Source organism: Mustela putorius, unplaced genomic scaffold, assembly GCF_011764305.1.
Source record: "Mustela putorius furo isolate JIRA1106 unplaced genomic scaffold, ASM1176430v1.1 tig00003859_pilon_pilon_pilon, whole genome shotgun sequence".
NCBI lineage: Eukaryota > Metazoa > Chordata > Mammalia > Carnivora > Mustelidae > Mustela > Mustela putorius.
Window position 1 is genome coordinate 24,995,481 of NW_025422011.1, and position 14,451 is coordinate 25,009,931.

General features: G+C 40.5%; 1 protein-coding gene across 6 annotated transcripts in view; it reads left to right on the forward strand.

Moving 5' to 3' along the window:
- The window catches only part of HPS5 (HPS5 biogenesis of lysosomal organelles complex 2 subunit 2), a 48,900-nt gene that overhangs the window by 11,288 nt on the left and 23,161 nt on the right, over positions 1-14,451 (forward strand). For 5 of the 6 annotated variants that reach the window (XM_004752092.3, XM_013055880.2, XM_013055882.2 and 2 more), the window contains exons 3-9: positions 1,204-1,314; positions 1,482-1,546; positions 2,277-2,469; positions 3,540-3,673; positions 7,576-7,788; positions 8,290-8,361; positions 13,014-13,102. In XM_004752092.3, coding sequence (XP_004752149.1) covers positions 1,204-1,314; positions 1,482-1,546; positions 2,277-2,469; positions 3,540-3,673; positions 7,576-7,788; positions 8,290-8,361; positions 13,014-13,102 — 877 coding nt within the window. The remainder of the gene's footprint in view (positions 1-1,203; positions 1,315-1,481; positions 1,547-2,276; positions 2,470-3,539; positions 3,674-7,575; positions 7,789-8,289; positions 8,362-13,013; positions 13,103-14,451) is intronic. The other variant, XM_045066151.1, reaches the window with a different exon arrangement.

Below are 14,451 nucleotides of genomic sequence, written 5' to 3' on the forward strand. Positions count from 1 at the left end.
GTTTTAATTTGTTGAGACTTGTTTTGTGGCCTAATGTGTGATCTGCTCTGGAGACTGTACCATGTGCACAGTGTATATCCTGTTGTTTCAGGGTGGACTGTTCTGAGCATGTTAAAGTCATCTGGTCCAGTGTGTCTTTCAAAGCTTCTGTTTTCTTGTTGATTTTCTGTTTGGATGATTTGTCCATTGATGGGAATGGGTATTCAAATCCCCTACTATGATTGTATCATTATCCATTGTTTCCTGAAGGCTTTGTTTTCTTTCTATCTTTTACCTAGTAAGGTATACCTTTCTAAGAAACCCTAGCAGGCTGGATTTTAGTCACATAGCTCCCCCTAGCTTCAAGAGAGACTGGGTAATGGGGCACCTGGGTGGCTCAGTCTGTTAAGCATCTGCCTTTAGCTGGGGTCCTGATCTCAGGGTCTGGCTTTGAGCTCCACGTCAGGCTCCCTGCTTCTCTCTCTCCCTCTGCCTGTCTGTGCTCTCGCTCGCTCTCTCTCAAATAAATAAATAAAATCTTAAAAAAAAAAAAAAGACAGCTTGGGTAAATGCATATTTAGATTTTCCAGCTTCTGTGGTGGAAAGCAAGGTTGAGAGATTTGGGAGTGTCTGTTCATCAGGCAAGCAGCAAATTTTGTCACAGGGTATTATTGGGTACAGTATGACCACTATTTTCTCTGGTGGATAAGGAAAGGGATCATTAAGCTGAGGGCTGGGGAAGACATAATTGACCTGCATCTGTGTCCTCCACAGGCCTACTTGTACTAAAAGCTATGGGTAGTTTGAGTGCTAATTATGTAGACTAGAAATGATTCACATTGAGTAAATGGTTATAGCATTTGCTTTATCCACTGGAGACTTACTTGATCTTTCATCTTTGTGGTCAGCATTGGAATGACGTAGCCAAATTAAGCAAAAGATAAATGGTCTTATAACTGGATTTTGCTAAGAGAAAATTACTCGTTTGTACAATTGAGCCTATTCAGTCATTTTGAGATTCAGTTAAACATTTAAAACCAAAATGTTCTCTATGTTTCATTATACTAGAATGAAAGGGTAATTGGTATTATGTGGTGTCTAGCTGGGCAGGGAGTAGGGTGGGGGGAGGAATCTGCTACACAGATCCTTCGTATTTGTTTCCTGCAGTTAATTTGGTTATGTGACTTTTGATGATCTCTTGCTTGTCTGTTTACATGTTTTTAGTGCACGAGCATAGCTGTTTCTCGAAAATGGTTGGCTTTGGGCAGTTCAGGAGGAGGACTCAATCTCATTCAGAAGGAAGGCTGGAAGCACAGGCTCTTTCTTTCACACAGGGTAAGATTAAGGGTAGTCCTGTCATACCATTTGGAATATCTTTTGTAAGTTCCAGTTTCTCTGTTATGAATAATCATTTGGAGTCAAAGAGGAATGTAAATCTTGAGATTTAAAAGTAAAAAATTAACCTTATTAAGAAACCTAGTGTTCTTCCTTTTGTGTTATAGGAAGGTGCAATTTCTCAGGTTGCCTGTTGTTTACACGATGATGATTATGTTGCTGTAGCTACCAGGTGAGAAACTGCTTTAAAATAATGTGATCTTTTCTAAATACATTTAATTTAATTTTACATTGTGTATTTTACATTTTGTATTTTATATTTTATTGAGAGTGAGCACTCAAGCCAACAGAGAGAGAGAGAAAGAATCCTAAACAGGCTCTCTGCTGAGTTTGGAGCTCAGTGCCATGCAGGGGCTCCATCTATGACCCTCAGACCATGACCTGAGGCCAAATCAAGAGTCAGACACTTAACTGATTGAGCCACCCAGAAGGCCCTCTAAATAGAGTTTAAATTGACAGATGTCGTTTTGTGTTTGTTAGTGTAGCCAACCATCCTGGTTTGCCTATGTTTGTCCGAGTTTTAACACTGAAAGTCTTGTGTCCTAAGGAAATCTTTCAGTTTCTAGCAAACCAGGACAGACAGTTGGTCACTGTGGGTTATGGAAAATGTCAGTATGTGGCAACAACATTTCAGTGGCCTTAAAAGAGTAAGGTAACTGAGATAATTTAGAACATCTAAGTTCTCTTGGATTGGTGGACTAAAGCAAGGAGATTAGTACCTTGACTTTCTACTCCCTCTTTTTTGAAGAGCAGGAGTTTGCATGTATATTTTATATACAAAGAGGGCTATGTATTTTATATACAAAGAGGGCTCTTTTATATACAAAGAGGTACTATGATACAAAGAAATTGCACCTTTTTCACCATTGCCAACTGTCTGCTTCTGTGTCATTTTCTTGCAGTCAAGGTCTCGTAGTTGTTTGGGAATTAAATCAGGAGCGTCGTGGGAAACCAGAACGAATTTATGTGTCTTCAGAGCACAAAGGCCGAAAAGTTACAGCTCTCTGTTGGGACACAGCTATTCTTAGAGTTTTTGTAGGTGATCACATGGGGAAAGTTTCTGCCATCAAACTTAACACTTCTAAACAAGCAAAGGTAAGAAACAGTCCAGTTCCTTGTGTATGTGGGTGAGATATAAGATACTGTCTTATAGAATTTCAGTTGAAGGACACAATTTTATCTACTATATTTCTTTGGGGACTGATCTAGAGCCCAAGCTATTAATTTTGAGGAGACTTTTTGTGTGTAGTACATATAGTAGCCTGATTCAACTTGATATGTTATTAAGGGTGGCTTTTGTGAGCTGACTTCAGTAATATGCACATTGTCTATTACAGTACTCTGTAATTCACCTGTATGATGCACTTAAATTAAGCATTAATACTAGGCTATTAATAAAGATAAGATTCTTCTCTTTTTTTTTCTTTTTGAGAGAGAGAATGAAAGGGGGCAGGGACAGAGGGAGTGAATCTTTCAAACAGATTCCTTGCTGAGCACAGAGCCTGATGCAGTTTTAGATTTTATTTATTTGACAGACAGAGATCACAAGCAGGCAGAGAGGCAGGCAGAGAGAGAGGAGGAAGCGGGCTTCCTGCTGAGCAGAGAGCCCGATGCAGGGCTCAATCCCAGGACCCTGGGATCATGAACTGAGCCGAAGGCAGAGGCTTAACCCACTGAGCCACCCAGGCACCCCCACTTCCACTTTTTTTTTTTTTTTAAAGATTTTATTTATTTGACAGAGATCACAAGTAGGCAGAGAGGCTGCAGAGAGAGAGATTCCTAACATATTTTTGATCCCCAAAGCATTTGGAACCTTATAGGTGCTATAGCCCTAATTTATCTTTTTTTCCAAAGGAAGAAGTACTGTTTTCTGTGTGACCAAGTTCTGTCACGTGTTCCAAAACTTGCTTTATCTTTTTCGTTCCAGTTTCTAAGATTAAATAACCAGAAACAGAGCCTTAAGAGTTGTTTTCTACGGTTATGTAACCAAGTATGTCACAGCTTTTAAACGAGTGGAACTTCGATATCCTAATAGGCAAATTAAATTTTGGCCCATTTGAAATTTGTTTTTTTGCTATCCAGTTATTTTCACTTAAAAGGTAAAGAGAAGGAGATTATACAGGTATGTAAAGATGAGTCTTCTTTCCTTGTCATGTCTCTTCTAGGCAGCTGCTGCGTTTGTGATGTTTCCTGTCCAGACAATAACAACGGTTGACTCCTGTATTGTGCAGTTGGATTATTTGGACGGAAGACTCCTTATATCTTCACTTACTCGGTCGTTCTTGTGTGACACTGAGAGGTATATTGGCCAACCACGAGTCATAGGTGATGCGGAGTTCTGGAGCTCTCAGAGACTCAGATGCCATCTAGCCCAAACCCCTCTGTTCAGTAATACAGATGTTGAGGAGGAACCAGCTGTGTGCAAGCTGATGTTAGAGAACAGGAGAGACAGGAGACAGAGACAGTCCAGTGGGTGATTGAGACAGATGTTCAGTTAACTCCGTGAAGGGTGGTCATAGTGCCATGAGGGGAGGCCCAGCAAAGGCCTGTTTCAGTATGGGGGCTCAGGAAGTCTTCCTTGATTGAATTTGTTGTTGTTTAGAGTTAGATATTATATATATAATAGCATTATACTGATTGGGTGAAGAATAATTAAGAACTTTGTGATGCTGACAGATATTTTACCAAAATCTCCAGGATGGAGGCAGAGGTTCAGTGAATGGCAAAGGAGTGTGTTAGAGGTAGCTGTGAAACACCAGAGCCAAACAGGAAACAGCTTGGAATAAATATTATGTACGCCTGTGCTGAAGTTCCTCAGCCATTCTCCCTGCAGGGAAATTTTCACTCCTGATTCTATTTTCCCAGTACCATATTCTCCAGGACCAGCCACCCTTTTGAATATTTATTAAGGAAAATTTTGAGCCTACATGAAAGAGAATTTTATATTGAAGCTCTGTGAACCCACCAGGCAGCTTCACTAATTTTGATGATGATTTTTGGTAGGCTGAATTTGGAGAAAGAGAAGGAAGGGGTGTTCTAGCAGGGAGGAGCAGCCTCTTGGGGAAAAGTGAGAAAGAATTAGGCATATTTTAAAACCTGCCAGCCTGGCTTAAGTAAGGCAGTTGGGGAAGATCAGGTTAGTAAATTAGCACCATAGTGAGAGCAGCAGCCTTAAATGTCACATAATTAAGTGGGTTCTCAGGTCATTTTAAGAAGTTGTGCATATAGAATGTCAGGGTTTGAAAATTGATTTCCTTAGAACTATTCAGGCTTGGAAAGTCTTTATGTATTTCTAGGAGTTCATATATCTCAATTAGAAGGCAGCTATTCTAGAAACCAGGAGATTATTACAGAAGGTTTGAAGGAAGGTCTGCAGAGTCAGGGATGGTAGAGGGAAGGTTGGGCAGAAGGTATACTTTGTATTTATTTTCTGGGTTGGGAAAGGCACATGGAAAGAGGCCAGTTACAACAGGTGGCAGGTGTCTGAGATCAGAGAACCTAGCTGTACAGCACAGAGGCAAGGCCTTGAGATGCACTTGGTCAGTTTACATGAGTTTGTGGGAAGGAGGATGTACTTGGTTCTGACTTGTCTTAGACTGTAGCTCAGTGATGAAGTTAGACTTGGAGAATTGGAGATCATCTAGTTGGCACCCCTTCATTCTTACAGATCAGAAAGCCTAGGCGTCCCAAGTGATAGAGCATGCCTGATATCACTGTGCTGGGAAGAGGCAGGCAAGACTAGAACCTTTCTGACTCGATTCTCTGCCTCTGCTCTTACCTCACAGTTCCCCCCAAACAACCTTGACATTGGACCTTTGGCCATTAACTCCACACTTGAGATTTTGGTAAAGTATTTATTAGCTTCATCAAGTTCCTAACTATTCTCTAGATTTTCAAGTTTACCAAGGGACCCAATATAGAAAGATATATGATAAGCCTTTTAAAATAAAGAGCTAAAAAAAATAAAATAAAATAAAGAGCTAAATAAGTAGAGGCTTATTTTTCCTTCTGTGCAGTAGAGTAGCTCATCATCATTTTCCCATTCACAGGGACGTGGCTAGAGTTGGTTATGAGAATAGCATAGATTCTGCTGTTAGAATAACATGTTAAAGAAATGCCCACTTCCTGTTCATTGGAATTCAGTTTGGGAGGATATGGATAGTACAATAATTTTAAAAATACATTTATATTTAAAATTTTTTGTTTCAACCTATATTCCCTCCCAACAAACAGCACTTTTTTTTTTTTTAAAGATTTTATTTATTTATTTGACAGAGAGAGATCATAAGTAGGCAGAGAGGCAGGCAGAGAGAAAGGAGGAAGCAGGCTCCCTGCTGAGCAGAGAGCCCAATGTGGGGCTCGATCCCAGGACCCTGGGATCATGACCTGAGCCAAAGGCAGAGGCTTTAACCCACTGAGCCACCCATATTAGATCATTCTCTAATAGAAGAGTTTGAGTATATGGAACATTGCAATGCGTGATCAGTGCTTTTTTTTTTTTTTTTTTTTAATAGGCAATACACCCAGCATAGAGCCCAAGGCAGGGCTTGAACTCTTGACCCTGAGATCAAGACCTTAGCTGAGATCAAGAGTCAGATGCTTAACCGACTGAGACATCCAGGCACCCCAACATTTTTTTTCAAATGGGGGCTCTTAATAACTAATTGAAGTGATAGATACAAATTTTCTTCTCCTGCCAGCCACTCACTCTTTTCTGTTAGTATTGTTGATGAGCAAGGTGGATCCCAGGAAGGAATAAAAAAAATAGAAACAAAGAACTATAGGGTACAGGGGAGAGAACCAATGGAGTCTGACAGTATGATTTCAAATTCTGGCTCTACCACTTTTTAAGCCTTGCTAAATATTGGTTTCCCCATCCAGAATATAGAGATCGTTCTAAGGATTAACTAAGGTAATGTATATGAATTACTTAGCCTTGTGCCTGTTACATATTGTTTGAAAACGTAGAAAGCAAGGTTAATGAGCATATGAGTAAGAATGAGTTGCCTTTATTTGTTCGCTCAGCAAACATTCATGGCCCTCTTCTGGACGCTTAGTACTGTATTAAGCCACAAGGTTATAACATAAGCAAGAAATAGATTTTATTTCCCAAATAACATAAGTAATAAATCCCTAGCTTCTTAGATTGCTCTGTATGCGTTTTGAGGCACTTTTACATCATGATCTCATGGTATGTACCGTTCTTACAGTTTTTCATAGTACGCAGGTACACTATGAGGTTATGTTTGATTCACGAAACAAATAAGTACAGGGATATTTATTGAATTATATCTAAAATCACCTTGTAAATTGACACTACAGAGCATATTAGATCATTCTCTAATAGAAGAGTTTGAGTATATGGAACATTGCAATGCATGATCAGTGCTTTCTGTAGGCCAGATGCTGTGCCTTGAAATTCAACTAAAGAAGAGTAAGAAATGGCTTTTGTCCTAAAGAAGGTCATAATCTCTTGTTGTGATATACACAATTGCCATATGTAACGTGGTAAGCACCCAGGGAAGCATGTAATTCAGCTTATGGGCATCAAGGAAGTCTCCCAGAGGAAGAATGGTATAATGAAGTCCTGGAGAATAAATAAAGCAGATTTTAGGAAGAGACATCTTCATGTTGTCACCTTCCGTGTTCTCAGGCAGTATACTGAGCTCTTCTATTTAGTTCATGTACTCCTCAGGAAATCGGGTGTTCAAGGTTGCCATGTTTCAGAAGGACTTGGCCTTTTGAAGAAAGAGTGAGGAGTTTCCTGGGTGTGGGTAGTGGGGATGGCTGCGAAACAGGGTGGGAGAGGTAGCTTAGCAACTCCTATGGGGAGTCCACCTTTTACAAGGTGATTAGGGATGGATTTTTTAAAAATAACTTTTCAGTAAGATTTAAGGATGTATGAAATGGCTGGCTGGCACTCATTTTGTAGATTTGAAAGGGGACTTCAGATAGAATTGTGAGCCCCTATTCTGTGGATAATAAACTGAGTACCAATGTGACTTTGCTTCCTGTTGTAGAAATAGTTAATGGCAGGTCAAAGCTAGAGCCCTGTTTTGAGCTTTTCAAGGTGCTGCTCTTTCCAGTATACTGCTACTGTGAATATAGAGAGGACATTATGGCCATGCTGCTTTGTAGTGCCATTGTTTTTAAGTTTTTTTTTCTGAGTAAACTTGCTTTCTTTTCCTTTTTGGGAATCAGAGAAAAATTTTGGAGAATTGGAAGCAAGGACAGAGATGGAGAATATGGAGCTTGTTTCTTCCCTGGAAGATGTTCTGCAGGCCAGCAACCCCTAATATATTGTGCTCGCCCTGGCTCTAGGATGTGGGAAGTGAACTTCGATGGGGAAGTTATAAGTACACATCAGTTTAAGAAACTCCTCTCATCACCACCTCTCCCTGTGATTACCCTAAGGTAATGATTTGTGTGGCTGGTAGGGACTATTTGAGGAACTTACGTGCAGGAGTTGGGTTGAAATCTCTGATGTTTTAGATTAATCTAGAATAAAATCTAGTTAAAAAATTTTATTATGCCTTCTAAGAGTGAAGTGGAATTTTTTCTTTTTTCTTTTTTTTTTTTTTTTTTTTTTGGATAGAGATCACAAGTAGGCAGAGAGGAGGAAGCAGGCTCCCCACTGAGCAGAGAGCCCGATGCAGGGCTCCATCCGAGGACCCTGGGATCATGACCTGAGCCAAAGACAGAGGCTTTAACCCACTGAGTCACCCAGGCGCCCCTGAAGTAGAATTTTTATTAAAGATTTAGAGAAACCAAAAAGTCCTTAACCAGTTATCTTTGGTATAAGTGAAGTAGATTGAATAAAGGTAGATGAATTAGATGCAGCAAAACTTTTCCTATGTAGGGAACAAGATACTTTTATGTTGTGATTCAATCATTAACAGACTGTTTACTTCCTAGATCAGATCCTCAGTATGATCATACAGTTGGGTCCTCCCAATCTTTGTCTTTCCCCAGACTCTTGCACGTTAGGTAAGTTTCTCCTTTTGAGCTTTCAAAAAATAAAATAATAATAATGAACACTTTTTTTCTCTTTGCTGCATGTTTACAGGCTGTTAGCTTGTTTTTTTTTTTTTTAAGATTTTATTTATTTGAGACTTTAAGAGAGAGTGAGGGAGATAGAGAGTACCAACCAGGGGGAGAGACAGAGGGAGAAGCAGACACCCCACTGAGTAGGGAGCTGATGCACGGCTCCATCCCAGGATCCCAGGATTGTGACCTGAGCCAAAGGCAGACAGTTAACTGACTGAGCCATCTAGGCGCCCTGGCAGTTAGCTTTCCTTCCTTCTTTTCTTTTTTTAAAAGATTTTTATTTATTTATTTGACATACAGAGATCACAAGTAGACAGAGAGGCAGGCAAAGAGAGAGAGGGAAGCAGGCTTCCTACTGAGCAGGGAGCCTGACGAGGGGCTCAATCACAGGACCCCGGGATCATGATCTGTGTCAAAGGTAGAGGCTTAATCCATTGAGCCACCCAGGCACCCGGCAGTTAGCTTTTTAAAAGGTTTTTGGATTTAACTGTTTTTGAGAATTTAGAAATGCCTGTGTTACATGAAGTGTTCTAAGAGGAATAAAAAGATCATGGATATATGTGGCTTTTTTTGGGTTGTGAATTGATCTCAACCAGTTGGACAGTCTGTAATTACCAGGGAACTTCTGATAATTGGAGATATGAACTATCAATACTCTTTCTTTCATAATCTCTCCTTTCTGCTGGGAGGTTACAATGAAAGCAAGTCTCAGACTGAAGTCAGCCACACATAGATATGTTTCTTAGCAGGTAGGCACAAACCTAATTATAGAACTTTTTCTTCTAAGCTTGGTAAACTTTCAGCTCTGTGTCCTTTAGGTGCTCTGACAAGTAAGTACCTTGCGTGAAAGATCTGCTTGAGGCATGTTCAGCCATATTCTAACTTTTTTTTTTTAAGAGTTTATTTATCTTTTTGGGGGGTAGAGCACAGAGGGAGAGTGCAAGGGAGAAGCAGAGCCCCTGCTGAGCCTCAATCCCAGGACCCTGAGATCCTGACCCGAACTGAAGGCAGATGCTTAACTGATTGAGCCACCTGTGTGCCCCACATTCAGCCATATTCTAACGCTGGGGTTCAGCCAGCCTTCCAGTTGGATTAGGTGCAAAAGTCCACTAAGTGGCAGCACAGAGTGTCACTAAAGGCTGGGTTTGCTGAGTCTTACACCTTTGTTCTGCCAGTGTTACGATTTCCACCCAGTCTGTGTGTCTTGAACTTATTTCATCGATGGATATTATTTCTAATATCCCTTAGTTAATGCATAAGATCTCTAATGCAGATTCAGAGAATGTTATTTAGAGGTTGTTGTAGAATAGTCTGATTGAGTTCTTTCATCAAAGGCTAACTAACTGCTCTTAGAATGTGATTAAAAAAAAATACTATTGAAATATTAACTAATTGCCCCTGTTGTATGTATATGTCACATTGCCTACCCTGGAATATTTAAAATTAAATTGTAAACAGTTTAACATACTCCTAATTCACTCTGAAAATTACTGAGAAAAGATGACTGTTGGCTCATGATTGGATAAAGCATATTAAAAACTCTTCCTGGGGCTCCTGGGTGGCTCAGTTGGTTGGGTGTCTGCCTTCTGCTCGGGTCATGATCCCAGGGTCCTGGGATCGAGCCGAACATAGGGCTCCCTGCTCAGCAGGGATCTTACTTCTCCCTGTCCCTCTGCCTGCCACTCTGCCTACTTGTGCTCTCTCTGTGTCAGATAAATAAATAAAATCTTGTAAAAAGACCAAAAAAATTCCTCTTCCTTTATGGCACTTATTATGACTTATAATTACATATTCATACAACATTTATGCTTGTTTTACTCTTAGTAAGTGCTGTGTGTCTGTTTTGTTCATTATATTATTCTCAGTGCTTGGCCTAGCCTCTGGCACATGACAGACGTGGGCTGACTGTGGTGTGATTGGTGAGGAAGCCCTTTACCCAAGAGTATGTTTTCTGAAGGCAAGGCCACAGTTGCTCGGTCCTCCTGGTAGAGTTGTTCCTTGAGTTAAGCTATTTAAAGCTCCTGTTACAGTCTCTGCCGTAGCATACAAAGCCCTTGATGATCTGGCTCTGCCTACTGCTCAGTTTAAGTAGTAGTTAATGCCGGTTTGAAGCCTCTGCTGACTACTCCAGCAGGATGAGATTAGACACTTATTCCCAGGCACATGGTCACACCTTGTTGATTCCTCTGTCATCTCTGCTTTCACTGTACCATGAATATCAATCCCAGCACTACATTGTCAACTCCTTTGCTCTGGGCTTGATCTTAGGCACACAGAAGGCTCTCAAATAACAGCTCAGTTAAAGAATTCAGTGAAGATTTTTTTTTTTAAACATGAATAGAAAGGCTCTTTGTTTCTGTTTCTTTTTTTCCCCCTACCTATACACTTATGTCCAGTGGTGACCTTTACTATTACACCCACAAATCCCAAAGGAAGCAAATTTATATACGTTGTTTTCTTTGTGGTAAACAGTGTTACTTTCCCTTCCTTGGCCTTGCAGTGCTCTTAGACTGTGTCCTAGTCTGTTTATTATCAGTGAAAGGACAAGGGGATAAGTGACGTGTAAATTGCAAAGTATCAGCTCTTATCTAAGCTCCACTCCTAAGATTTCCTAAGGAAGCTGAGTATCAAAGCTTAGTGTCAAAATCATTTTGTTTTTCTACTCAGGGATCCTTTGGCTTCTTATTTTTTTTTCTTCTTTGGCTCCTGAAGGTAACCTTCTGGTTTTTCTTCCTTTAGATTAGCATTCTGACCATTTCTTCCATCTTTGTGTCAAATATTACTTTCTCATAGGGACAGTGACCTGGTCTTATATTGACAAAATGTTTAAAATTTGTGTGAGGACCCAGTTCCTATTAAATATCACTCCTGGTGTTTTATAACCACATAGTACCATTTTTAGTACTCTTGGGAGTTTAAATTTTACAAAGGTCCCTGTTTTTTTTTTTTTCTAATTTATTTATTTATTTGTGTTCATGTAAAAGCACAAGTTGGGAGGAGGGGCAGAGGGGGAGAGAGAATCTCAAGCAGGACACTCCCCCACCTCCCCCACCTCCCTGCTGAGCATGGCGTGTTACACAGGGCTAGATTTCATGACCTGAGATCACAATCTGAGCCAAAATCAAGAGTCGGACGCTTAACTAACTGAGCCACCCAAGCGCCTCAGTGTTCCTGATCTTAAGATAATAAATTGTTGGAGATGTGGTATTTCGACACAAAGTGAGGGTTGCAGCAGTACAGTACATGACTAAGTACCATATGGACACGGGTGATAGGAAATAGGGTGAGCACAGGAAGAAGAGCGGTTGCCGTGGGCTCTTGGAGGATCCCAGAGGGGAGTAGCACTTCTGTGATCCTTGGGAGGCGGCTGGAGTGAGCATTATAAGCTGGGATGCCCTGACTGAGGGGAAGAAGCAGAGAGGACCCATTGGTATCTGAGAAACAGTAGCAGCCTTGAGAAAGAGTATACAAGTAAAGACAAGCAAAGGGGTATGTGAAGAGGTGAGCAGAGATGGAGAGTACAAGAGGGCTGGAAAAACTGGCCCAGGAAAGTACAGTGTCCCAGAGTCCGGGGAGGTGAGATTCAGGAAGGAAGGAACAATCAGCAGGGCTGGCCCCTACTTGAGCATCAAGAAGAAAGGAGATAAGGAAGGGTCATTTGGTTTGGCACTTAGCAAATTTATGACTTTATGAAAATGCAGTTATGTGAAGTAGTCCAGATTCTGGGTAATAGTTGGTGGGTGGGTCACTGAGGGTAAATGAGGGAAGAAGTAGGATTCTGTGAGGTGTAGAGAAAAAAGTCCAGCTCTTGTAGCCAGACTGTCCTTGGGTGTATTATTTCATCTCTCCAAATTTCAGGTTTTTTGTTTTTATAAAATAGCACATCTGTCTTGGTGAGTGTCTGTCTGCAAGCTAAGATAATATAGATACTTTGATAAAGCTCCTGGCAGATGGTTGATGAGGAGTTTTTAACCTTTTATTGCCTCCACACAACTAAGGGCATCAAAATATTACCATCCCCTTATGTGACTCACTAGAGCAGTGATTTGTGGTGGTGTGTTGTCTGTTTTAAATGTGCCCTTTTCATACCAGTGATGGGAAATTTAGATGCTTTAACAAACATTAAGTGAAATACCAACCTTTTCTTTTTTTAGAAGGTTTTTAGTGTGTATATCTAAATTTTTCCCAGTTTGGTGCCATATTATGCTGTTTTTTAAAGGACTCTTGTTAGGTGTTATGACTTGACTAACTGTATCACTGTTGTGTTTTCTTTTCTTTCTTTCTTTCTTTTTTTTTTTAAAAAAAGTGTTTTATTTGTTTATTTGACAGAGAGATTGACAGCCAGAGAGGGAACACAAGGAGGGGGAGTGGGAGAAGGAGAAGCAGGCTTCCCACAGAGCAGGAAGCCCGATGTGGGACTCGATCTCAGGACCCTGGGATCAGGACCTGAGCCAAAGGCACCCCTGTTGTGTCTTCTTTCTACAATCTTCCTTTAATAGCTGATGTAAAGATCTGAATTCAGGGAATTAGATCATAAATTTCTGTATCCAAGCAAACTAGAATTCTCTTAACTTCTTCCTTTTCTTTTGTAGTGAGCACTGTGTGCTGACTTGGACAGAAAGAGGAATTTATGTTTTCCTTCCTCAGAATGTTCAAGTTCTTCTCTGGAGTGAAGTCAAAGGTAATTACATTTTTCTTCCTTATGTAATTTATTTTATTTTATTTTTAAAGATTTTATTTACTTATTTGAGAGAAAGACTATGAGTTGGGTGAGGGGCAAGGGGAGAAGGCTCTCCACTGAGCAGGAAGCCAGACTGAAACACCCAGGTGTACCTTTCCGTAGGTAAATTTTAGTATCTTGCTTGTGAAAGATTCAGCGATCTTAAGAGAATTCTCTTCGAGTGTGAAAAGTAGAAAAATAGACTGAGGTGGTGTTTCTCCTAAAGATTAATGTCAGGGGGTGGCTCAGTGGGTTAAAGCCTCTGCCTTCCGCTCAAGTCATGATCCCAAGGTCCTGGGATCGAGCCCCGCATCGGGCTCCGTGCTCAGCAGGGAGCCTGCTTCCCTTCCTCTCCCTGCCTGCCTCTCTGCCCACTTGTGATCTCTGTCTGTCAAATAAATAAATAAAAATCTTTTTAAAAAATAAAAAAAAAAATGATTAATGTCAGGGGTGCCTGGATGGCTCAGTCAGTTAAGCATCTGCCTTAGGCTCAGTTCATGATCCCAGAGTCCCAAGATGAAGCCCCATGTCAGGCTCCCTACACAGTGGGGAGTCTGCTTCTCCCTCTAGTGCTCATCCTGCTTATGCTCTCTTTCTCTCTTGCTTGCTCTCTCTCAAATAAATAAAAATTTTCAAAAATAAAGATTAATGTCATAGATGTTTTCCATTGTAATGTATTTCCCAAGCATATACTTGGGAATTTATGTTCAGTTATTCAGTTTTTCATGGATAATTTTCTTATTTATTTATTTTTTTTTTAAAGTAGGCTCCATGGACAGAGCCCAACATAGGACTTGAACTCAGAACCCTGCTGAGATCAAGACCTGGGCTGAAGATTCAGCTGCTAAGTGTCTGAGCCTCCTCCAGCCACCCCTTCAAGGATAATTTTAAATATAATTTTCACTTATTCTTAAATATTAGTAACCACTGCTAAAGATTGAGTGGGTTAATTTTTTCCTTCTAATTACCCTGAATCTTTATTCACCATTAGAAGTCTTGCTTTCGCTTCCATTTTGTGGTCTTAATAGTTTGGGGTTCAGAATCCTTGTGGAGGGGGGCACCTAGTTGGCTCAGTCAGTTAAGCATCTGCCTTCTGCTCAGGTCCTGATCCCAGGGTTCTGGGATCGAGCTCCGCATCGCGCTTCCTTCTCCCTCTGCTTGTGGCTCCCCCTGCTTGTGCTCTCTCTCTGTCAAATAAGTAAATAAAATGTTAAAAAAAAAAAAAAAAAAAGAGTTTCTTGTGGGAATAACATTTTTTTTTTTTTTTTTTTTTTTTTAGTTTAAACCAAAAATGGAAGAAATCTTGCATC